General features: G+C 41.2%; 3 protein-coding genes across 7 annotated transcripts in view; all 3 read right to left on the bottom strand.

Annotated features, from left to right (window-relative positions):
- Positions 1–8,395: 8,395 nt before the first annotated feature.
- Positions 8,396–10,742, bottom strand: LOC143658315 (platelet-activating factor receptor-like). Its single transcript, XM_077130462.1, has 2 exons — positions 10,639–10,742; positions 8,396–9,413 (listed from the first exon to the last, which is right to left on the bottom strand). The coding sequence occupies exons 1-2, from the start codon at positions 10,740–10,742 to the stop codon at positions 8,396–8,398; spliced, it is 1,122 nt and encodes a 373-aa protein (XP_076986577.1).
- A 1,979-nt stretch (positions 10,743–12,721) lies between these two features.
- Positions 12,722–16,114, bottom strand: TMEM35B (transmembrane protein 35B). 2 transcript variants are annotated; one of them, XM_077150375.1, is made up of 3 exons: positions 15,975–16,114; positions 14,484–14,664; positions 12,722–13,544 (listed from the first exon to the last, which is right to left on the bottom strand). In XM_077150375.1, exons 1-3 carry the CDS (start codon positions 16,080–16,082, stop codon positions 13,381–13,383), a joined length of 453 nt encoding a protein of 150 aa, XP_077006490.1. In that variant the 5' UTR covers positions 16,083–16,114; the 3' UTR covers positions 12,722–13,380. The 2 variants fall into 2 exon arrangements, 1 of the variants encoding a protein (XP_077006490.1); XR_013171103.1 differs by lacking the exon at positions 14,484–14,664 and having other exon boundaries at positions 13,431–13,544; positions 15,975–16,087.
- A 1,340-nt stretch (positions 16,115–17,454) lies between these two features.
- The window catches only part of ZMYM6 (zinc finger MYM-type containing 6), a 56,581-nt gene continuing 49,819 nt past the window's right edge, over positions 17,455–24,216 (bottom strand). For 3 of the 4 annotated variants that reach the window (XM_077150371.1, XM_077150372.1, XM_077150373.1), the window contains exons 15-16: positions 21,147–21,300; positions 17,455–19,421 (exon numbers count right to left, since the gene is read on the bottom strand). In XM_077150371.1, coding sequence (XP_077006486.1) covers positions 17,584–19,421; positions 21,147–21,300 — 1,992 coding nt within the window. In that variant the 3' untranslated portion in view covers positions 17,455–17,583. The remainder of the gene's footprint in view (positions 19,422–21,146; positions 21,301–24,216) is intronic. The other variant, XM_077150374.1, reaches the window with a different exon arrangement.

The following is a 24,216-nucleotide window of genomic DNA, read 5'->3' as shown; positions in this document are numbered from 1 at the left end:
AAACCTAAATGTCCACCAATAGATGAATGGATAAACAAAATATGGCATAGATGTACAATTCAGCCATGAAAGGGAATGAAGTTCTGACACATGCTACAACATGCATGAATCTTAAAGACACCATATTAAGTGAAATATGCCCTACATGAAAGGGCAAATATTGTGTGATCTCACTGATAGGAAATAATTAGAACAAGCAAATTCAGAAACTGTAGAGTACAGGTTACTAGGGGCTGAGATGGGAGCAGGAAATGGGGAGTTAATACTTAGTTGGTGCAGAGTTTCTTTTTGGTGTGATGGAAAAGTTTTGGTAATGGATGGTGATGATGGTAGCACAACTTTGTGAATGTAATTAACACCACTGTATTATATATTTAAATGTGGCTAAAAGGGGAAATTTTAGATTGTATATATGTTAATAGAATTTTTTAAATGTTTAAACCCATAGGACTGTACAACACAAAACAGTGAACCTTAAAGTAAATCATGGACTATAGTTAATAATACAATTAGAAAAATATGCTTCCATCAACTATAATAAATGTACCACACTAATGCAAGGTATTAATAATAAGGTGATGTTCTAGTTTGCTAGCTGCCGGAATGCAACACACCAGAGATGACTGACTTTTAATAAAAGGGGATTTATTTTGTTAGTTCTTCAGAGGAAAGGCAGCTTTCAACTGAGGTTCTTTCTTACATGGGAAGGCACAGAGTGATCTCTGCTGGCCTTCTCTCCAGGCCTCTGGGTTCCAACATCTTTCCCTGGGGTGATTCCTTTCTGCCTCTCCAAAGGCCTGGGCTGAGCTGCAAGTCCCAAGATGAGGTATGCTGAGCTGCTTGGGCTGTGCTACACTGAGCTCTCATTTAAGCACCAACCAGCCAATTAAATCAAACATCATTCATTGCAGCAGGCATACCTCCTAGCTGACTGAAGATGTAATCAACAGATGAGCTTCACATGCCATTGGCTCATGTCCACAGCAATATAACTAGACACCTTCACCTGGCCAAGTTGACAACTGAATCTAACTACCACAGGTGGTATAAGGTAACTCTGTAGTTTATGCATGATTGTTCTGTAAACCTACAACTTCTCAAATTTAAAAAAATCCATGGGCCTGGGGGAAAAAAGACCACATTAACTATTCTAGATACTTTATATTTCTATATAAATGTCAGGATTCATTTGTCAATTCCTGCAAAAATAACCCTGCTTGTATTATTATTGAGATCTCATTAAATCCATAGATTAGCTTGAGGAGAATTGACATCTTAACAATACTGAAACTTCTAATCCATGAACATGGTATATCCCTTCTTTTTCTTTTTCTTTTTTTTTTGACCTTCTTTAAGAATATGTTAAATGTCAGTTTAGAGGTCTTGTACATATTTCATTGGATCAATTCATAGGTGTGTGTTTTTTTGTGTGTGTGTGCACATACACTATGGCAAATGGTTATGTTTTTATCTTTATTTCTTGCCATTATATAGACATACCATTGTTTTGCATGTTATTCTTGTTTCTGGAGACCTTAGTAAATTCACTTTTTAATTCTGTTTATTAATTATTTAGATTGTCTATGTACCCAATCATTTATGAACACTGATAGTTTTACTTCTTCCTTTCCAATCGTTTCAACGTTGCCTTCTTTTTCTTTCTTTGTTGCACTGACTAGAACCACCAGTAGAATATGGTATGACACGATGATAGTGAACAGCCTTTTTTTGTTTCTGACCTCGGGGGGGGAAAGGGTTAAATATTAATGATTAAGAAATGTTACCTGTAGAGATTTTTTGACAAACAGATTTTATTAGAATAAAGAAATCCCCTTTCATTCCTCATTTGCTGAGACCTATTTTTTTTTTTATCACAAATGGGTGTTAATTTTACCAGTGCTTTTTCTGCATCTACTGAGATAATCACATTTCTCTTTATTCTAATAATGTCAAAAACTACACTGATTGATTTTGAATGTTAAAATGTACATTAGCATTGCTTGAATAAATCCTCCTTTTTGTGATATATAATCCTTTTTAGGTACCAAAAAAATCAATTTGCCAGAATCTTGTTTAAGGCTTTTGCTTTCATATTCATAAGAGATATTGGTCTATAATTTTCCTTCCTTACACTGTCCTTGTCTGGTATCATTGCTGTGCTCTACTCAGGAAATAAGCTGTGAAGTGTATGCTATTTTTTCTATTCCCTTGAAGAGTTTGTGACTTTTGGTTTTATTTCTTCCTTAAATATTGGAGATATTCACCAGTTCATCCCTCTAGGCTTGGTGTTACTTTGCGGGAATGTTTTAATTACGGCTTCATATTATTTAATATGAGAGAATTATCTCAATTTTTAATTTTTCTTGTGCCAACATGGGTGTTACATCTTTCCAAGATCTGACATCTCAGTATAATGTTTGCAGTAGTAATTTCCCCCTTGCATTACTTATATGGGTAATTTTGATTCTCTCTCTTATTTTTTGTCATTGGTTTTCCTAGCCATTTATTCACTTTATCAATTATTTCAAAGAGCCAACTTTTGACTTTGTTGATTTTCTATTTCATATCTTGTTTCCATTTCATTGATTTCTGCTCCTGTTCTTTCTTATACTTTCTTTAGGTTTAATTTGTGCTTCTTTTTAGTTTTTTTGTTTGTTTGTTTGTTTGTTTTTTAGAGGGAATATTAAATCATTGATTTTAAACCTTTTCTCTTGTCATAGTTTGGCAGGGCTGCTAGGACATATACCACAGACTGATTGGCTTAAACAACAGGAATTTATTGGCTCACAGAACGGAGGCTAAAAGTCCAAAGTCGAGGCATCAACAAGCCATGACCTCTCTGGAGCCTTGAGCATGGTGGTGGTTTGCTGGGAATCAATCTCTGGCTCCATCACATGGAAATCTGTCTATTCCTGTCTCTTCCTGTTGTTTCTACTGATATCTGTGTCGAAATTTCCTTTGCTTAGAAGTACTCCAGTCATACTGGATTAAAGCCCACCCTGATTCAACTTGACCTCATCTAAATAGGATCTTCAAAGATACTATTTAAAAATGAGTCCACACCCACAGGACCAGAGGTTAGGCTTTGAACTTGTCTTTGTGGGGCATATGATTCAATCTACCACTTTTCATTCTACCATTTTTTTCTGGTATATTTAGCTGTTTTGTTTCTAAGCATTGCTTTAGCTGATTCTCACGAGTATAATAATATATTTGAAACTGAATGATAACAGAAATGCAATCTCATTCAGCTCCAAACGTAAACTTTGTAATTTACGTGGCAGTTTCTTCTTTGATCCATAGATTGTGTAAAAGTAAATTGCAAGGCACACTTATCCACTGTTGGTGGGAATGTCAAATGGTGCAACCACTGTGGAAGGCAGTTTGGTGGTTCCTCAAAAAGCTGAATATAGAATTGCCATACGACACAGCAATACCATTGCTGGGTATCTACTCAAAGGACTTAAGGGCAAAGACACAAACGGACATTTGCACACCAATGTTTATAGCAGCATTATTTACAATTGCAAAGAGATGGAAACAGCCAAAATGTCCATCAACAGAAGAGTGGCTAAACAAACTGTGGTATATACATACGATGAAATATTATGCAGCTTTAAGACAGGATAAACTTATGAAGCATGTAATAACATGGATGGACCTAGAGAACATTATGCTGAGTGAGTCTAGCCAAAAACTAAAGGACAAATACTGTATGGTCCCACTGATGTGAACGGACATTCGAGAATAAACTTGGAATATGTCATTGATAACAGAGTCCAGCAGGAGTTAGAAACAGGGTAAGATAATGGGTAATTGGAGCTGAAGGGATACAGACTGTGCAACAGGACTAGATACAAAAACTCAAAAATGAACAGCACAATAATACCTAATTGTAAAGTAATCATGTTAAAACACTGAATGAAGCTGCATCTGAGCTATAGGATTTTTATTTTTACTATTATTATTACTTTTATTTCTTTTCTCTATATTAACATTCTATATCTTTTTCTGTTGTGTTGGTAGTTCTTCTAAACCGATGCAAATGTACTAAGAAACGATGATCATGCATCTATGTGATGATGTTAAGAATTACTGATTGCATATGTAGAATGGTATGATTTCTAAATGTTGGGTTAATTTCTTTTTTTCTGTTAATTAATAAAAAAAAAAAGTAAATTGCATAAAATCCAAAATGCATTGCAGAAGCTTTAGCAAAATGAAACAGAGACCATTTTTTGGCCTTCATAGTCTGAGGTATAATCTTGATTAAAGAGAGCTTTGAACAAATTCAGCAAAACTTGTCATTTTATGTTTTTTAATAATAGTACAGCATTGAAAACTTTGAAAAAAAGGAATTTTAGAAATTTTGTATGAATCGATTTATGGCTTGAAGAAATGGTTTAAAAAATCACATTATTAATGTGGTGATTTATGATGAAATTAAAACTAATTTGCAATATTTTATGTGATACTAATTTATCACATGACCCAAATTCAATGCTTAAACATGATATTTAAAACTGAATTCAATCATCTTTGATAATTTGCTATCAGTTATTAAAACCACAACAATATACATATTTTTCTATTTTGTTATTAGGAAGGTATATTTGTCGAGGCTGGATGGAATGTGTTTAATTTAACAATGTATTAGCTTAATTTATAACTTTTAAATATTTACACAAAGAGTATGTATTCCTCCATTTGTACTCCTACCCAGAACACCATAAATTTTAGGGGCAGATGTGACACAAGCACCCTGACCACAGATAAATTTCAGTTAGGATGGTACTGACTGAGAACTAAGGATGAGGAAACCTGATTTAATGGTGAGAACTCCCTATTAAGGCTAAGTGATGGGCATGTGCCATGCCAACAGCAGAGAAAAGCAGGCCCAGGAGAGTCCTAGAAGTGATGGTCCTGAAAAGGACATCACAGTCCCTGAAACTGGAATGTACTCAAAGGAGGTGGTTTTGAGATCAGAGAGGGACACAGGAGGATCTCCAGAACCCGGAGATTAAAACACCATCCTCCTCCTGGGGGTCAGAGGAGAGAGAGAGATGCCAAGGGCAAAGAATCAGCTGCAGAGAGAGCACCTTGAGGCCTGAAGACAGGAAGAGCATTCAAGCTAGAGTGTCACAGGTTTCTCTACTAGGGAAGAAACTGGGGAGAAGCCAGGGTCTGAGCTGGAGGTGAGGACCCAAGCAAGAACAGGCAGATCAGAGAAAATGCATGGCTGGCCAAGGGGCCCAGGCAGGTATGGGTAGAGCCAAGGGACAGGTCAACCCCAGCCATGGGCATAAATGGGGAGGGGTGGGGGAGAAAGGGGGGTCTGGCAGAGGAGAGATTTTTTCTCACTGTAGCAAGAGTAGCTCCCTTGCAGCACATCTGGACCCCACAGCTATAGGGTGTGCCATGGCCTTGGCAAGAGGGATGGAGAGACTGGAGTTTCCTAATTGGTAGCTACTGAAAATGGCTGAGAGAGAGTTTTCCCTAGATCCTGGAGAAACAAGATATCTCGTCAAGGACCAGCCCGGGTTCCCTTCTTCTCCGTCCTGATTGTGGGGAAGGACTTGGGTTAAATTACTGAAGTATGGAATCTAAGAGTCCAAAAGTATTGACAGCTCAAAGAAATCTGTCCTCTCTCTCATTCTTCAGGCTCTCTGCCTCTGAGTCCTTACCCAAAGTTTCCTCCTTTTCTAAGTTGACACTGTGAGAGGGGGGAGAGTCTCATACACCATAACTCTGTCCAGAGGCTCTCTCTCCAGCATGTCTGATCTCCCAGGAGCAAGTAGTTCTCAAGTTCTTTTTCTCCATGTCAGATACAGAAAACTAAATTAGATATTTCCCAAAGGAAGCTGACTACTTTTCTAAGGGAAAAGTTGCATCAAAAGCAAGATAGTACAAGACCACAGGGATGGGTGAGGCCACAGGGAATCATTTTTTATTTGATCAGAATCAAATTCAGCCTCAGGAGACTCAGCTGGCCCTAGAATGAGCACTAAATCATTCCTCAGAGACCCATCCTTGCATAGGTCTGGGTGATTCTGTCCATCAGCACAATGAATCCATAATGTGGGCCCAGGCTGCCTCCTGGCCTTAGGCTGAGATGCTGGTCAGCACTGCACGGGATGAGGCAGCTCAATTCCCAGGAAAGAAGAGAGAACTAACAATTACTGTGGATCTACTGGTATGCATTTGGGTTCTCACTTGAGCTTTCATTTATTCATCCCAACAAATAAACAGGCTAAGATTTGGCTGGTGTGAGGCCTTAGATGACATGATTTCTCTTCCTCTTCTCACCCCCACCAAGTTCAAATAGCTACCAAGGAGATTGAGAAGCCTTCTACCAGGAAAAAGGGAAAAATTAACCATATTCACAATTGGAGTACAGACATATTCAGATACATCTAGTGTAACTGGGGAACCGATAGGAATTCAAATTCAATAAGGGGCAAGGGCAATACACAGTGACGGTGAGAGCATGGTAAAACAGGTAAAACTTAAAAATTTAAGTGCACATACAGCAAATTTCACTGTCAGGAATTTATTCTATAGATTTACAGATATGCAAAGGCTTGTAGACAAGGGCATTCATTGCAACACTGTTTATAACAGCTAAGGAATGAAAACAACACAAATGCCCATGAATAGGAGACCACGTTAAATAAATACTTGCAACTATTAAATAGAATGAGGTAGATCTATACATGCCAATGTAGAAAGAAGCACAAGATATACTAAATGAGAAAAGCAAATTGCAAAAGAGTCTTGTAATAATATTTCATTTGTGGATTTTTTTTTTTTTTTTTTTAGAAAAACTGACTATATCTGTGTTTGTAGTAGAATAGAGAATATCTGGAAAATACCCATGCAAGAAACCATAAATAGTGTCTGCCACTGGAAGACTTTCATTTCCTATTTGACATTATTCTTTATTTCTTTGAATTTTTCATAAACATGTACTACTTTTAAAATATGAAAGAAAATTTTAAAGAGTAAGGGATCAGTGAAAGATATTTTATCAAAAAAGGGAAGAAGGAATTTATAAAATGTATCAATAGAAGGCAAACTCAGATAAGATGTGAAAGTAGGTAAGACATGGTGGCTCAGTGAACACTTGCTGACCCAACAGACTTGGCAACACAAACGTGCTGCTCTTGGTCATTAACCTTTAACTCCTTGAGACTTTACTCATCTTGCAAATAGTATTATCCGGAGTCCCAATAACATGGTTGGGAGATTGAGTAGTTCCCCTTCTCCAACGGAAGGAGATTGCTGGGCTGTCAAGGCACAAGAGGAGAGAAGGCATTAGTAGGTCAGAGCCATTGAAGTTTTGAAAGTCTGGCTGCTTCTTGTCCCAGCTTATAGCAGGATGGCTCTCCAGGCTGGTTGCCACCAAGTCTTGGCACAGGAGTCCTAGCACAGAACAGGTGATGGCAGAACTGTAGGTAATCAGAAACAGCACCAGAAGCAATCATCAGCACTGGGTAAGGAATGTATGTGTGTAGGCAAGCTTGGAGAATCCCAGAAATACTTGAGGAAAATCAACCAAAGAGTGGAATGTCTGAGCGAGTATTTGAACATTTTAAGCTAATGACTTTCAGGTTTCCTTCATCCAACTAATGTATTGAGGCACAGGTACAAGCACCGGGACACAGCAGTGAACAAAGTAGACATGTTATTAGGTTGAACCACATGAAAAAATAAAACATGGAATTTATTGAGTTGGATGAAAATGAAATTGCCAAATATCCAACCTTTGGGGATCTACAAAAATGGCCATTTCATAAGAATCAACGTAAATGTGTTTTGGCAGTTGAGAAAAAAACTAATTACCCAATTAATTGTTTAATTACAATTGTGAAAGAGCTGTGAAAAAGCAGTTGGATATGATTCACTACAGTATATGTGTGCAGTACTCAGATAGTCAAGAAAGACTTTCCTGTAAAAAGTGCCTGTTGAGGAAGTGAGGATGAAGAGGAATTAACTTAGTGAAGGAAAGAATTTAGTGAAGTGAAGCAAAGTCAGGTGCAAAGACCTTGAGGGGTAGTAAACTGACAGGTTCCAGGGACTGAGAAAAAGGTAAGTATCGACACAGTAAGACTGGGGGCAGGCAGGATTCAGATCAGGCAGGGCTTTGTAAGTCATATTAAGGACATTGGGTTTTAATCCCAAGAGTTTTTAAAAATAACGCATGCTTTATTTCCTCAAAAGCTGGTGTGGCCCAGGGAACACTCAAGTTTCAAAGAATGCTCTTATCCCGTTTTTACGGATCGACTCAACTCAGGGCCCACAGTTAAACTGCTGCCAAGTGGTTGCGTCTGGATTGGAATCTGGGTCCTTCCAAAGACCTTGCTCTCCAGCCTGGAAGCCGCTAAGAGAATAGCTTCTAGGGGGAGACAAAAGAGGTGCCTCGTACTCCGGATTCCCCCGGCCCCGGACGGAAGCTCAGCGCCCAGCAGTCCTGGCGGAAGCGGCGCACCGAGAAGCAGTAGATGAGGGGGTCCAAGCAGCTGTTAAGACTCAGCAGCGCCAGGCTGAGGGTGTGCAGAACATCCAGAGTGGAGGCGGCGCGGCACCCACCATGGTCGTCGCCCGCGATGCTTTCCTGCCGGGCCACCCAGGGCGCCAGCAGCAGGTGGTAGGGCGCCAGGCAGAGGGCGAAGACGAGCAGGAGCCCCAGGACCATTGTCCTGGCCGCGCGCCGGTGCGGGCCTGCGGGCGTCGGGCCAGAGCCGGAGGGCGCCGCTAGCGCCCGCGCCAGGCTCACGTAAGCCGCTAGCACCAGCAGAAAGGCGATCGCGAAGAAGGCCACGGTGGCGTAAGCCAGGCCCGAGCGCGCCCAGCCGTGTTCCAGGCAGCGAGCAGCACCGCCCGGGCCGGGGCGCAGTGACTGCGGCGCGGCCAGAGAGGGCGCGGCGCAGGTCAGGCCCGCTAGCCAGGTGACGGCGCAGGCGACGCGGGCAGGACCCCGGCGGCGCAGGGCGAGGCCGGCGGCAGCCCGTGGCCCAGGGCCGCGCATCGAGCCACAGCGGCACACGCTGATGAGCGCTGCGAAGGCCACAGCCACGTAGGTGGACACGTAGTAGGCAGTCCCGGCCACGCGGCAGGCGGCCTCCGGGAAGGGCCAGTGGGCCCGGCCTAGGTAGTAGGTGAGCCACAGCGGCAACGTGAGCGTGAAGAGCACGTCGGCCAGGGCCAGGTTGAGCAGGTAGAGACGCAGGGCCTGGCCCAGGCGACCGCCACTGCGGGCGAACACTGCCAGGGCCGCCACGTTGGCGGGCAGCCCCAGGCCCAGCGCCAGGGAATAGGCCGCGGGCACCACGACAAAACGAGCAGGGTCATCCCAGGGGCTGCAGCCGCGTATACCCGGGTCCCCATTACTGGTGTTCATCGCCAACCTCCAACTGGAGAGGGAAAAGAGGTCATTGTGGAAACGGGGGGGATACCTTTCTTTCCTCATGAACTCCTCTCATCTCACCCACCGCAACCCCCTTTTCTTCAATCCTTGTTGAGAAAAGATAATAGAGGTAAGGAAGTCCATGTGAGATGGGATGTGGACTGAATTAGGCCAGCAGTCCCTGGGGTTGGAGGGGAACAGATAGACTCAAGAGTAAAATGAGTTTGGGGACAGGCTGTTGGAAATGAGGAAATGTTAGGAGTTGCAGGTAGGTTGGAAATTTCTAACCTTGGTAATGGGGAGGGTGGGGTGCCCCTCAAAGATGGAGTATAGTTTAGGAAATGCAATAAGCTCAAACAAATTGAGCTGGCAGGAGGTTCTGGGAGAAATCAGGCTGGAATATAAAGGAAATAACCTTTCCCAAAAAAACCCAAGTCCTGCTCCCCTTGCCACTTGGACCAGTGAGGATGGGAGCAGGACATGGATGGAGGAAAGGTCTTGTGATGCAGTGACCAGAGGACAGGCACCTGCACAGTAGGGTGGACCTGCCTTGGTAAAGGTCTTCTCTCTGGAAGGTGCCTTGAAGTTTGTCTGGAGCATCCCTTGGCACAGCTGAAAAGGTTTCACAACTCTCAGGTCTTCCAGCCTGTTTCCTTCTTCCTCACCTTTGAATCACAAAGAATTCCTGGGTCTGACTCAAAACGTTGGACAACAAAGCAAAAAGAGAACAGATTCTAGAGACACACATTTATTTGCCATGTGATTTTGAGCAAATTACTCAACTTTACTAAGCTTGTGTTCTCTGCTATAAAATGGAGATTAAAATACCTACCTCACAGGGTAATGGGGAAGATTATGAGAAAACATAAGTAAAACTGAGCACTGTGCCTGACACTGGGGAGCTATTTCATAACACTAGCTCCCTCCCCCTCTAGGCTGCACACAGATAAATGTAGGTACACCCACACAAGAACACATGCAGTGTTAGAGATGCAGACACCCCAAACAAAACAACACAAAGACATATGGGCGTATTCCTGTCCTCTCCCTAAGAGGGGTATGTGCACAAGTGAAGGTCCTGTTCCTATTTTTGGGCAGATACATACACCCTCAAGATATTCCAAAACTCAGTTCTTCCATTATCAAAATCTGGATTTCTGCTTTTGAGCTTGTTGCACTCTAATTTTTCTGGGACCTGAGTAAGTATATTCCCTTTTCTCCATTCCTCTTACCTTTTGCTCTTCTGGCTGCTGAAGCTTTCTTCAGGGTTCTCGGGGCTCTGGGGAGCTTGAGATGGCAGAATCCCGTCCCACCCACACCCCCCAGGCCCTCCCATTCCCCGTTAATCCCAGGACAGCATAAAGAATGGGCCGAACAGCTGGAGGGGCTAGAGCCCACCAGTGGCAGCTGTGAGATGGGCTTGTTGGGTACGGCCAGGGCCCCAAAGGAAGGGAGTGTCATCACAGAGCAAAAGGGCCTTCAGGCTGGGAAGGGATACAGAAATAAATTAGGGAGGCCAGGCACCTGAACGTCACTGAGCTAAACTGACCTAGATTTAAGGTGCAGTTTGCAGTTTGGGGGGCTCATTTCCTGAGACCCGGCTTCTCCTTGGGTAGCTGAGGTGGCGCTGCTGGGGCTCAAGTTACTCCTGTTGCTGTCAATCCCAACTGCTTCTCCACACCAGCTGGTCAGCCCACTCCTCCAGCATGCTGCTTCTCCTACAGCTGCTGGCCCAACCCTACAGCCAAGCTTGTGAGGCCCTGGAGCTGCTAATCAGCCTATAGGCCAAGCTTCCATGGTAAACAGGAGTCCTCAATCTAATACCAGCTGTGAAGGGTTTTATTTAAAGTCCTGGCTGGAGACAGGCTGGCTGTGGCATCCTGAAAAGGGTGGAAAAAGAAAGAGGCCAGGATCCTAGGGACTACAGGTTCTACTGTCATGGGCTTCAAGATTTTCGTGCAGAAGGGTAAATCTAGAGAATAGGGCAGATTTAACCACACTGAACAGATCATTCAATCTATGTCCAACTTGAACAGGGAAGGGGTGCCATTCCTGCCCTTTGGCAGCTGGTACAGTAGAAAGCGTGGGTACTGGAGTCAATCAGAACTTAGTCCTAGTCTCAGGTCTGACAATTCAACTCTCTGAATCCATTTCCTCATCTGTAGAACAAATCTATGATGTTTAATAACAGCTAACATCTGCTGAGCTTTTAGTATGTGCCAAGGCACTGTAATAAGCCCTTTAACACACTGAATCCTCACAGCAACCCTATGAAGTAGTTACTATGATTATCCATATTTTGCAAATAAGGCAGAAATTTCTTTCTTGGCCACAGTCACAGATAAGTAGCAGAGACCATTATTAACCCACCTCTGTCTTCAAAGAAAGCTTTCCTCTCTCTTTTCATTCTTGGGTGTTATGTGGAAATGTTCAATACAGAGCTTCTGCAGCTATTTTGCAACCCTGAGGGCAATAGCTTTAATTGAAAGCAGCAAAGTTGAAAGTTGAAATAACCTGGTGCCAAGTTAACCAACACTGAAACTGAAGCTGATTTGTCTCTGGACTTATGTGAGAGAGAAAGTTTCTTTTTGGTTGATTCTCTTAGCTGTATCTTTTCTTCCTTGCAGCCCAAATCACAGAAATGCAGTCTACCTCACTAATAATATGTATACGCACACACACATATACATACCCAGTAATATTTCCTAACAGTTACTGTATGTAGGAACTGTGCTAAATGCTTAAAAGCATTTTCTTCAAACCCTATGAGACAGAGGTTAGGTAACTTGCCTGAGATTCACAGTCACAGAGCAGGAATTACTATTCTGTAGTGAAGATGAAATGGAGTAATATATGCAGTCTTCTTTCCTGCCAGTGGCACCCAGAAGCCATTGACCCTATCCACAAAACAATTTGGGGGCTAGTGGCATAAATATTTGCATAAATAAATGTACTCTTCACCCTCACCCTTTTCCCTTGTGGGGGGTGCAGCACTTTCAGAAAGGTCCACTGGGCTGAAGTGAGGATGGTTGGTGAATGCAATAGTAGTAAACACTCAAACATATTGTTCTCTCACCAATTTCTGACTGTTACACTTCAGCATCTCATGGAGTTGGCAGCCCCTGCCTCCTCTTGAGTGTTAGGAATGCTGGAATGGGTGCCACACTTCGGTACCAGAGGCTTGAGGTTTCAGGGTCTGTAAAATGACCCAATGCCCATCTTTGTTAGCTTTGCAAATCTGAAGTGCCAGAGATGAAAAGTATGGGAGGGAATACCTCATGTGACTAGGAAGGGTGCCACACTCAACATGTCTACACTCAATGGTAAATTTTAAATATGTATTAAAAACCTTAAAAATGTGTATGCCTTTTGAACTAATATCCTCACTTCTAGGGGAGAGAGTAAAGGATGCAAAGGTGATTTACCGTATAGTTTAAAATAGGAGAAAATTGGGAACAACCTAAATGTTCCTCAGCGGGGAACTGAGTACATTACAGTATATCCTTATAATGGAATACTCTGTAGTCATTAGGATTGATGAAGTAGAATGGTCATAGAATGGTATTATAGCATACTAGGTTTAAACAGCTGGTAATAAATCAGTACGTGATCTCATTTTCATTGAAAATTTATCTGTATAAAGGCACTGAAAAAAGTGGTAAGATACAGTTACACCAAGCAATTAAAAGTGGTTATTTGGGAGCATTAGAGTTTTAGGTAATTTAAATTTCATTTTTCCTTATTTTCTGTTCCCACATGACATGAGGAATGCCAGTATATATAATACATATTTCTTAATATAGAGCCATAATAGTTGGAGAGAAAGAGAGACGGCAAGGCCAGGTAGGCAAGGTGTCTGTTGAAACAGATGACCCTGGATGTTTGGGTAAGGAGGTAGTTGAGTCTGTGTTCTACCATGTTCCGGCTGTGACAGCTACATGGCACAAAGAGGCAGAGACTCTCTATTCCCAGGATTACTTGAAAGTACTTGAAGTCTTCTTCCTAGTGGGCCTGGCTGCTTTCTTAGTTTGGGCTAAGAAGTGGCAGACATCCAGCAGAATCAAAAGGCCCAGGTTGACAATGGCTGGGATGCAGGTGCTCAGTGACTCTTTCAGAGACAGCAAAGTGAAGACAGCCCCTGGAATGTAAAGTGAGGTCCTTGAGGCTCCCTGGGTGCATTAAGGAGATCCAGGAGCTCAGGGATCTCCAATTCAGGCTGACCCACTCCAGTCCTAGCCCTCCCATTAAACACCACCCCCCCCCCCTTCCCTCCTACCTCTAAATCAGTTGCCCTCATCTCTGTGGCCTCCGACAGAGAGCATGACCAGGAATTTGTAACCTCTTGAACTAATGTAGCCCCTCTCAGAGGCAGGGAGGGGCTGAGATGGATAGATGAGGATTTGGAACAAATTCTCCCTAATGCTTCTCCTCTCTTAATCCTACACCTACCAGAGGCAAGGCGAGCAAAGGGTTGGTGGTTGAGATGTGGGAAAGATCTGAAATTGAAGGAAGTCCCAGAGAAGGAAAGAAGCCTATAGAGTGGGAGGAGGGGTGTGTGTTAGAGCAATGGTGACACAAGGCCAAGGGATATGGTAGAAGAGCCTGAAGATGTCCTTTGAAGCAGCAGCTGTCTTTGTAAATCAGTAGTCCCTATGGGCAGAGCTGCTAGGAGAGGAACCTCTAGGACTGCCTGCCCCCAAGGAAATTCCCTGCCCTCCTGATCAGGGGACCACAGCTTCCCTGCCCCCGTGACAGACAGATAAGGCAAACGGCAGCTGCCACTCCAGTGAAGTGGGGATAGAATGCGCTGAAGTTACAAAACAGACTTACAGTGGAGTACTAGGCAGCCACTAGAATCAGTGAGGTTGGATGTTATTTGACATAAAATGGTGTTAACAATACATTGAGTTTACATTAGGGAACACCTAATCCAAAGACTATGGCAATTGTAGTAGAACCAGAAGCGCTCCTGGTCAGAGAAATAAGGAAGGCTAGCAACAGTAAGGGAGAACAGCCAGGTCATACTACCATCCTTCCCCAAATCCCCACTCCCTCAGCCCAAACTGGCCCCCCTTACCCATCATGAGCAGAATCAAAAACAAGTTACTGATCTTTTGTAGCACTGGTGGGCCCAGGACCAGCAGCAACCCAGCCAGCAGTTTCAGCCAGCCCACAGCCACTTGGTAGTTCCTAGGATCTGGCTGGTAGCCGAACACCTTCAACGGGAACACCTCGGCAAACTGCACAAACAGGGCTCTCTAGGGGTGGCAGGGAATGCCTATCAGCCACACTCACCAAGAATCCACTGCCCAGGGGTTACACGGGGACACTATGTGGCTTCGACCCCAACTGCCCCCATAAAGAGGCTGTTCTAGGTGAGGTCTAGGTCTGGGGTCAGCCTGGTGTGGAGCTGAGCTTCCCACTCAGGAAATAGGCTTTATGTTCCAGGTGAGAAGGCAGGGTGGTGGTAAAGTTGGACAGCTTTTCTCAGCAGACCTCTTACCAGGTTTTAGCCCAGACCCAAGGCCCAGGAGGAAGGAGGGAGACTTGGACCTTCACATCTAGTGCCAAGACCCTGGGAATGCCACAGCTTTTTTTTCCTTGTTATCTGGCCTGGTTTCTCTCCAAGGCTCCTTTACAAGGAATACTTAGGGATGGGACAGAGTGAAAGCGCAGAGAGTTGCTGTTTAAACCGATTCCACCTGAGTCTCCTAAACTGGGTCCTAGATCTCACTGCGGCAGACACAAAAGAGACTCAATCTGCTGTGTGAGGCGCTTCACTCAGACTCTCAGGTTGGGTACCTTTTCCTGCTCCCTTACCTCAACTCCACCTCCCCTGTGCTGCACTACCATAGAAGCAGCTCTATGCTTTCTGGCTCTGGAGATGGGCTTCTCCCAACAGCTCAACACCCTAAGCCAAGAATGGAAGAAAGTACCCAGGTCTAGGAGAGAGGCAGTGGGAGGGATCTCCAAGTTTTTGAGGTACTGGGGGACTGCTGGGGAGAAAGACGTGAAAGCCCTCCTATGAAACCGGAACTAGACAAGAGGCAGGCAAAGCAACTTCTAGACCTCCTACTTGGGCTTCACGGAAAGGCCTCTGGATTCAGAGTTAGGAGAGTGTCTAGGTAGCTTTAGTCCTACCTCCTTACTAGCTGTGTAACCATTAGCAAATCCCTTCACCTTCTGGGCAAGTTTCCTACCCTCCCAAGTGGAGATTAATAAATCCTTCCCTCACGAACCTCCCAAATGATCAAAGGGGTGGAGGACCAAGGGGAAGCTCCGTCACTCAACCATTCCCTGCATCTTCCTCCCCCAGGGTCCCGGGGCCTTATTCCTCCGACTGCTTGGGGCCTCCAGCGCTCGGCCGGAATAAAGCCGGGTTCTTTAAGGGGAGTCTTTTTACCCCCGGCTTTAGCGCTGTGTAGCCCGAGGGCAGGCGGGGCCGCGGGGAACTCATGCGGGCAGGCGGGGACAGAGGGGCGTGCCAGGGGCAGGAACAACTAACCACCGGGCCCCGCAGCACAGGCCCCCGCGGGCCCGACCCCAGCCCTCCGTCCTCGCGGCTCACCCCCTGCTCCGACACCGGAGCTGAGATCTGCTCCGAGAGGTTGGCCGCCCCCGTGAGCACGAAGAAACCGCTCAGCACGACGCGAAGCGCAGCCAGCAGGAACGCCATGGTCGCGCACGCCCTCGGGGCCACCCCCCGGCCTAGGGCTGGGCCCGCCGAAAGCCCGCCCCCTGGCGCCGGCTCATTTCCTCCTCCAGGGCGGTCAGGAGGCCGCGCTCAGCCTCGAATCCCAGGGGTGTCCCGTCCCACCCCCCTCTTTTTCTGGCCTTAGGGCTGGCTGCGGAAGCCACGGGCATTTGGGCGGGTCATCCCCATCTCACAGATGGGGCACTGAGGCCCACTGGCTGTTAACTGGCCAAATGGGACCTCTGAACTCAGGGGGAGTCTCTGGGTCTCCCAGCCAATACCCAGCAGAGTCAAACGTGGGCACCTGGATCTGACTTGTGAAGAGCTTCGTGTATCAAAAGACCTGGGCACTGTTCTACAGGTACCACACTAGCTGTGGGAGCATCGGTACCTGCATCTGTAAATGAAGATGACGCCTCATCATTTCTGAGAAACTGAAACAGGCCTAACACAATGCCTGCATATTGTAAGCTCAGAGTTTTTAAATTAGTAACTTAATTCACAAAATTAATGACCAGTAATTATAGATTCTTTTATATATTTGTCAGAAATACCTTTTCCCTCTAATTTCTCTCAGCTGAAATTAACATGCGAAAGGTGTTTGAAATATTCAGTTCCCTGCAGCCAGGAAAGCTTTCACTGAACAAATTCCTATGGGGCACTCCTGGCCCATCTGCTCTTTTCTGGTAATCTGTTAGAGCTGGGATGGTCAAACAGCCAAAATTCCTCAGCGGTCTGTTTTTTTAACCCCTCACCCCTCTGCATGCAAGCTAATAAAGTTTTGTTTTGACATGTGATTTTTTAAAAACCTTTTAAAGATTTTGTGACACGTGAAAGTTATATGAAACTCATTTCATTGTTCAAAATTTAAAAGTTTTATTGGAACAAAGCCACACTCATTTGTTTTGTGTATTGTTACTGGATGCTTTCATGTGGCAACTGCAGAGTTGAGTGGATGTCATACTAGGGCCTGCAAAGCCTAAAATATTAACTGTCAGGCCATTTATGAAAAAAAAGTTTGCCAAGCCCTGATCTAACAGACCACAGCAAGGCCCCAAACTCCCCTGCTACTTCCATTTACTGTTAGCCAAGCTGTTAAGGTCCCACAGCTGCTGGGGTAGATGGTTGAGTGGTTGAAGATAATCGTCCCATGTGCTTCTAAAGATCAAACTGTTCTAACAACCAGGTTGTGCTATTATATCAGGGATCTAAGACTCATTATCTGCAGTCTTTGTCACTAATCCAGACAAACTGATCAATCAAGAAAATATATTCTCTACCTTGGAATATTAAAATTGTACATTATTATGTGTAAATGCATAACTATTAATTTCTCAACAAAAAAAGAGAAAAATATATTAAAATGCTTATTTAATCACTGAAAAAACAAATCCACATAGGAAATTATATTTTAGGACACTTATTGCATACAAAATTTAACACAAATTATTATAGACTTTGATGATAAGCGATACACACATAGCTATTCTTTCTCCTTTACTAATTTTTCTATCCTTGGGAGTAAAGATGTAACTGCAAGTCTTAGGGCAGAACCAGAATTAGTTTTAGATAGATTTCTTTGTTTTGACTCAGTCAAAGCTGAAAATGTAGCGTCACATAAATAAATAGTTGAAAAAGGTAATAAAAACTTCATTGCCTTGTCATGGAGTTCTGGGTAACTTGTCTTTGCATTTATCCAAAACTGAGTAACAGACATTGATTTAAATATTGATTGTAATTCTAAATCTGAAGATAACTGTGTTAACTTTTCTTCTTCAAAGTCACTGAGATTACTATTTTGGTGATCTGTAAAAGGATTAATTATCCATAAATTTCCCAAACGCAAGTCTTCTTCTGGTGGATAACAGTCCTTGAACAGTTCAGAAAGTCCTTCCAGGTGTTCAAAAATACTGCTTGTGATACTTTTCATATTTAAGTCTGATGAGTTTGAGAATTCAGAAAATGAAGGGAACATATCATAATCATTCTCTTGTATGCGCTTCAACCACACTTTTAACTTTTTCTTAAATGTATCAATTTTATTATACAGATTGAAGAAAGTAGTCATAGTGCCTTGAAGACTTAAATTTAATTCACTTATAAGTGAAAATATATCTGATAAATAGGCCAATTTTGCAACCCATTCCTCCTCTTGAAAATACTTGGCCAAGTCTGAATGCTTTTGATTTAAAAAAATTTCTATTTCATGTCGTAATTCAAATAATCTTGTTAAAATTCTCCCTCTTGATATCCATCGTACTTCAGCATGAAGTGGCAAATTCTGATATTCAGACCCCATCTCTTCACACAAAATTGTTAACATTCGTGAATTTAATGCGTTGCTCTTAATAAAACTTAAAATTTGTGCTGACTGCAAAAGAATTTCATGTAAACATGGAGACAACTTTTCTGCTACTAAATGTTCGCGGTGAATAAAACAATGTGTAAATGCCACTTTATTCATGGCAACTTCTTGAATTTTTGCCCTTAAACCAGAACACCTGCCAGTTATGCTTGCAGCCCCATCTGTACAGAGACCAACACAATGTTTCCAATTCAGAGATTTACTATCAATATATTTATTTATTAGGTCAAATATTTCAAAACCAGTTATATGGGAAGGAATTTCAATGCAACATAATAATTCTTCTTTTATATCACTACAATTATAATCAATAAAACGAATATAGCACAAAAGAAGAGTGGTATCTGAGATTTCTGATGATTCATCTATCTGAAGGGCAAACCATTTTGACTCTCTGACTTTTTGAATCAGCTGATCTTCAATGTCTGCAGATAATTCATCAATCCTGTGTCCAATTGTATTATTAGAAAGAGGAATGGTTTTTATTTTGTCTCCAGCACTTGAACCCACAACTTCTGAACACATTTCTACTAAATATGGTTTAATTAATTCTTCTGCAAAGTAAAATGGCTTCTTGCTGGCAGCAATTTGGAAAGCAATTAAATAAGAAGCTTTCACAAGTGACTTTTCAACTAGTAAACACTTTTTTAAAGAACTGTTTTGACATTCTATTTCAAGAGATTTTTGTTCAAAAAAATCTACTGGTTTGTTTTCTAGTTCTGAATGTTTTGTCTTCAAATGATGAGAGAGATTTACTGGCTTCATGTTTTCACTGGGTAAGATTTCTCCACAAATGACACACTGTGGCTTCGGTGAACTTTCTTTTGATCCAGGACAAATAATAAAACCAACTTTAAAATACTCTGCATCATAAGTCTGGAAAAAACCTAGTCTTCTTTTCTTTGCAGGTGGAGAGTCAAGTTCTGAATCATTTTTTTCATTAGGCATAGGTAAATCTGAATGAAATATTTGAATCACTGTTATTTTCATGAACAAATAACAATGGTCCTTTTGTTTATCCCCAAACATTTAAAATTTACATTTTGTCACTATATCAAAAGAACACACTCATTAGTTTAAACACAAACCATAATACCTCCATGATGTCATTAAAAACAATTTCTCCTTTATCCAAAGCTTGGTCACTGTAATTAAATCTGTACGCTATGGAAGCTATACAAACAATCCCATCTATGTAACATTACTTGAATTAAGTATGAATTCCATAGAACACATCAAATTAAGAATAAATTATATTACTTTCAAAGAATTCAGGAGAAAAAAGAAATAACCAGGGTTACAAAATGTTAACATCTGATAAATCTAGGTGAAGGATATTGAAGGGTATATTGCTGTTCTTTGTATTGTTTTTATAATCTTTCTGAATTTTGAAACTTTCCAAAAATTCAAATTGGGGAAAAAAGATAAGGGTTAATTATTAATTTTAATACCTAGTGTCATTAAGGGGATAGCAAAATGGACCCTCTCAAACACTGCTAGCTGGAATATAAAATGATGTAATTTTTCTGGAGGCCAATTTAGCAGCACATATCAAAAGCCTTAAAAACATACAATAGCTGTATGTAATCCCACTGCTTAGGATTTATCCAAAGGATTTAATTAAGTAAAAGCACAGAGATCCATGTACAAACTTAATTTAACACTGTTATAAAGAACTAGAAGCAATCTAAATGTGCAATATTGGGGGACTGGTTACACTATATACATTGGAATCTATGCATCCATTAAGAATGTAAATATATATTTAAATTTATATTGCTATGAAATGATGTTTCCAATACTCTGAACTGGAAAAGTTTATAGCAGTAACAGAAAATAATCTAACATTTAATTTAGAAACTTTTTTTAAAAAACATTTAAGTACACATATACTCACATATAGTTTTATCCACCAACCCTTTACTACTCTCCACATGCAAATAATGTATATAAATTCATGTACACGTTTTAGTAAGAATATAAAATAATTAGATTTATTGGGTAAAGAAAACAAAGTTTCTCCCTCACTCCTACCAAGAGAAAGGCACTGTGCATAAAACTCATGTTTACTTGTTGACAGACTATGCTTTTACATATGGTACATTCTATAAAGTAAAATTATTATTAAAAACGAAATTAAAAGATGCTTTGGGCAAAGTAGGCTATTAAGTAACTGAAAATATAAGGGTAGTGGATTAAAAGTAGTTAACATGGACAGGGGCAGTAGTTTATAACCTTTTCAAGTCTGAGTCCAAACAGTTTTCCTGATCAACACCTGAGACATGATATTAGTTATACTTTTAGTAACTGACAACTGAGTTTACAGTTAAAAAAAAAAAAGAACTAAGGTTAAATCAGTAATGTGTTTAACTAAATTTGTATCTTAGTAATTATAATAGTTGTCTGTAAATTTGAAAAATAGCAGTGCACACATAGGAGATGCTTGACCAGTCTATGCATAATGCTTTGGGTGCAGGTGGATTCAATCTGGTAGTTATTAGTGTTAATGATAAAATTATAAAAGGAATAAAATAGGTGGTCAAAGTATGTGATCAAAGAATTAATGAATGTTTACACATTCAAGAAATTATGGATTACCTTCTTTTCCTTTCTTACATAAACAAAAACAAACCAAAACAGAAAACAAACTTTCTACATGTGGAAAGCACAGGGACACATACCTGTCTGACATTCCTTGGATTGTGTATGTGGTTTGCAAGAGGTGGCCTTGGTCTGTGTGACAGGCTTGCACAATAATGCTTTGTTCTTTAAAAGCTTGGGAGGTTGGGAAGATTGGGAAGATAGAAGTTTCATGGCATCTGTCTGTGTACTTCCCTAGTTAAAAATAAATTCAAAAACCAAGAGATGTTTTTTTAGAACCTTATCACTGACTATAATTGCTTTCAATTGAAAGGTGACACATATCTAGACTGCACAGAAGACACAAAGGTTTACTGCTGAGAAATATAACTCCTCTGAAAGAGTGCTTGCCATAAAGAAGTCACTTTTGAAAATATGCACTAATTCCTAATTCTCCTAATCAATATCTGTTTCATTTATTGTTTAAGAAAAATGCTCTGCCTATAGTAAGATCAAAACAATGAAAACAATCCTTGCTGATTAGGACAGTTGGCTATCCAGAAAAAGCAGAGCATACCTCAAACCACATGCAAAAATATATCCCATATTGATTAAAGTCCTCAAATTAAAAAAAACAAAACTTAAAAATCACTGGAGAACTTTCAAATGTCTAGAACACAGAAGATATTCTTTAATAAAACACAAACAGTAAAAACAAAGTAGAAAAGATCAATACATTCAACTAACTCAAAATATGAAACTTTTACAACAAAGGTCTTCATAAACAAAGTTAAAAGATAAGGAACAGAATAGGAGAATGTATTTAAAACATTTTATTCATTCAATAAATATTTACTACATGCTAGGCACTGTTCTAGGTGCTGGGGATATAGCAGAAAACAAGACAATATCTTTCTCTTATGAAACTTACACTCTAGAGAGAGATACAGAAAAATAAACAAGTCAAACATATATATGACATACAATTCCAGGTAGTGATAAATGCTATGAAGCTAAATAAAGCAGGATAGGGGAATGAAGAATGAAGGCAGTCGGGAGGGTAATTTTGGAGTAAACATTTGAGTAAACCTTCTGAATTATTCAAAAGAGCAAGCCAGGCAAAGACCTGCAGTCAAGAGGATTCCAGGCAGAGGGACTGTAGGTGCAAAAGCCCTGAAGTGGCAGCAAGTTGGACAAGAACAAGGTTGAAATAGAGGAAGTCAGGGGAGGAGGGAAAAAAAGAAGATTGCATTCTTCAGTGTCATGGGAAGCCACTGGAGGTTATATTTAAATTTATTTGTTAAATAGATAACAGATGCACTTAATGCAAACTTTAAAAGCTATAAAAGGCTATACATGAGAAGTAAGTTTTTCATGCTGTTCTGCCATCTATCTGCACTCAATCTTGAACACAACTACTTAAATTTCTTATATACCCTCCTAGAAATGTTCTACATAATTAAATAAGGTGCTTCTCACTACGAATGGTAGCATATTATGAACAAAGTTCGGCGCCTTGCTTTTGTCACTTAGCAAGGTATCTTGGACATATATTTACCTAATTTTGTAAAGCTGCCTGGTAATAATGGTATTGAATGCACTGTGATTTAAACAGTCCTGGCTGGTGAACCTTTAGGACATGCACAACTTGTGTTATTATAAACAATGCTACAATGAGTATCTTAACACACCAACTAATTCTACATGTGCTAGTATATCTGCAGAGTAAAGTTTTAGAAGTGTTGTTGGTGGATCATAAGTTATATAGATTTTAGTCTTCCTGGTATTGCCAAATTGCTCTCTTTAGAAGTTATATCAAATCACAAAATGGGCACAGGTGAAGCTGTTTCCCAACATCCTAGTCAATACAGTATTTTCAAACTTTTGGTTATTTCTCAGTAAGTGAAAAAAATCATATTTTATGGTAATGTAGTTAGGTATTTTTCATGTTTAAGCATTCTTTGTATTTTCTGTTTCCTATGAACTATCTATTCATATCCTTTGAAAAGGATCTGTTTAAAATATTCTATGTATGCTTTTTTTTCTTTTTGGCATGGGCAGGCTCCAGGAATTGAACCCAGGTCTCTGGCATGGCAGGTGAGAATTCTGCCACTGAGCCACCATTGCACCACCCTCAATGTGTGTTTTCTTTCTTTTTTTTTTTTGGTTGCATGGGCAGGTACTGGGAATTAAACCTGGGTCTCTGGGATGGCAGGCAAGAACCCTGCCTGCTGAGCCACTGTGGCCTACCCCTCTAGTATGTTTTTTTAATGGGTGATTTGACAGGACACAAAGTGCAAAGGCTCAAATTAAACAATGAAAAACAACTGTCCCTCTTCCACCTCTCCCCAGCCTTTCAGTTATCCTCAGACAACCACCTCACCTATTTATTGGTTGCCTTCCAGAGTTCCTCTATACATATGAACAAGCAAGCATGTGTTTGTATAGTCTTTTTAAAAAACACAAATGGTAGCATGCTATATACGTTGTGTCTTTTATTTACTTATGATACCTGAGATTGTTCCATGTCTGTACTTGTAGATCTGCCTCATTCTTTTTAACCACAGCACAGCATTTCCTTGTTTGGATATACTGTATTTAATCTAACCAGGGCCCCCAACAAAGCCACTGTATATACTCGTGCAGGGGATTCCACTTGCCAGGCATGTGACTAGGTGTGGGATTGGGAAAAGGTACACTTCAGGCCTGCCTGTAGGGTTGACTGATGTGGACTTACTGTGGCCCTGAACACTATCAGAACATTAAGCTGCTTTCAAGTTTTTCCTCCTACAATGCTGCAATTTATATCTTGTATATACTTCATTTAATACATGTGCAGATATATGTGAGGGATAAATTCCTAAAAATGGAGTTCCTGAGTAAGATGGTATTTCATCCTAAATTTTAACAGCTTTCACTAAATTGCCCTTTGTAGCAGTTTTACCAATTTATGCTCTTATTGGCAATATGCAAGTATGCCTTCACAGTACCCCACTTTTTATCTTTGCCAATCTGACAAATCTGTTGTTCTAACCTGTATTTCCCTAATTTTGAAAGCTCAGTATCTTTGCATGTTTAAGAACTAGTTTTATTTCCTGTTCTGTAAACTGCCAGATCATACCTTTGCCCATTTTCCCATTAGGTGTCGAGTCTTTTTATTGGTTGGCAGAA

Source organism: Tamandua tetradactyla, chromosome 2, assembly GCF_023851605.1.
Source record: "Tamandua tetradactyla isolate mTamTet1 chromosome 2, mTamTet1.pri, whole genome shotgun sequence".
NCBI classification, from domain to species: Eukaryota; Metazoa; Chordata; class Mammalia; order Pilosa; family Myrmecophagidae; genus Tamandua; species Tamandua tetradactyla.
This window is presented reverse-complemented; position numbering and strand designations above follow the sequence as displayed.

Excerpts from the sequence above, each read along its gene's own strand:
- LOC143658315 (XM_077130462.1), bottom strand. The coding sequence starts at position 10,742 with ATGGGAGGGCCTGGGGGGTGTGGGTGGGACGGGATTCTGCCATCTCAA. Across the intron at positions 9,414-10,638 it reads AGCAGCCAGAAGAGCAAAAG|TTGGAGGTTGGCGATGAACA; the intron begins GTAAGAGGAATG and ends TTCCCTCTCCAG.
- TMEM35B (XM_077150375.1), bottom strand. The coding sequence starts at position 16,082 with ATGGCGTTCCTGCTGGCTGCGCTTCGCGTCGTGCTGAGCGGTTTCTTC. Across the intron at positions 14,665-15,974 it reads CTCCGGTGTCGGAGCAGGGG|AGAGCCCTGTTTGTGCAGTT; the intron begins GTGAGCCGCGAG and ends TGCCACCCCTAG. Across the intron at positions 13,545-14,483 it reads TTTGATTCTGCTCATGATGG|GGGCTGTCTTCACTTTGCTG; the intron begins GTAAGGGGGGCC and ends TTTACATTCCAG.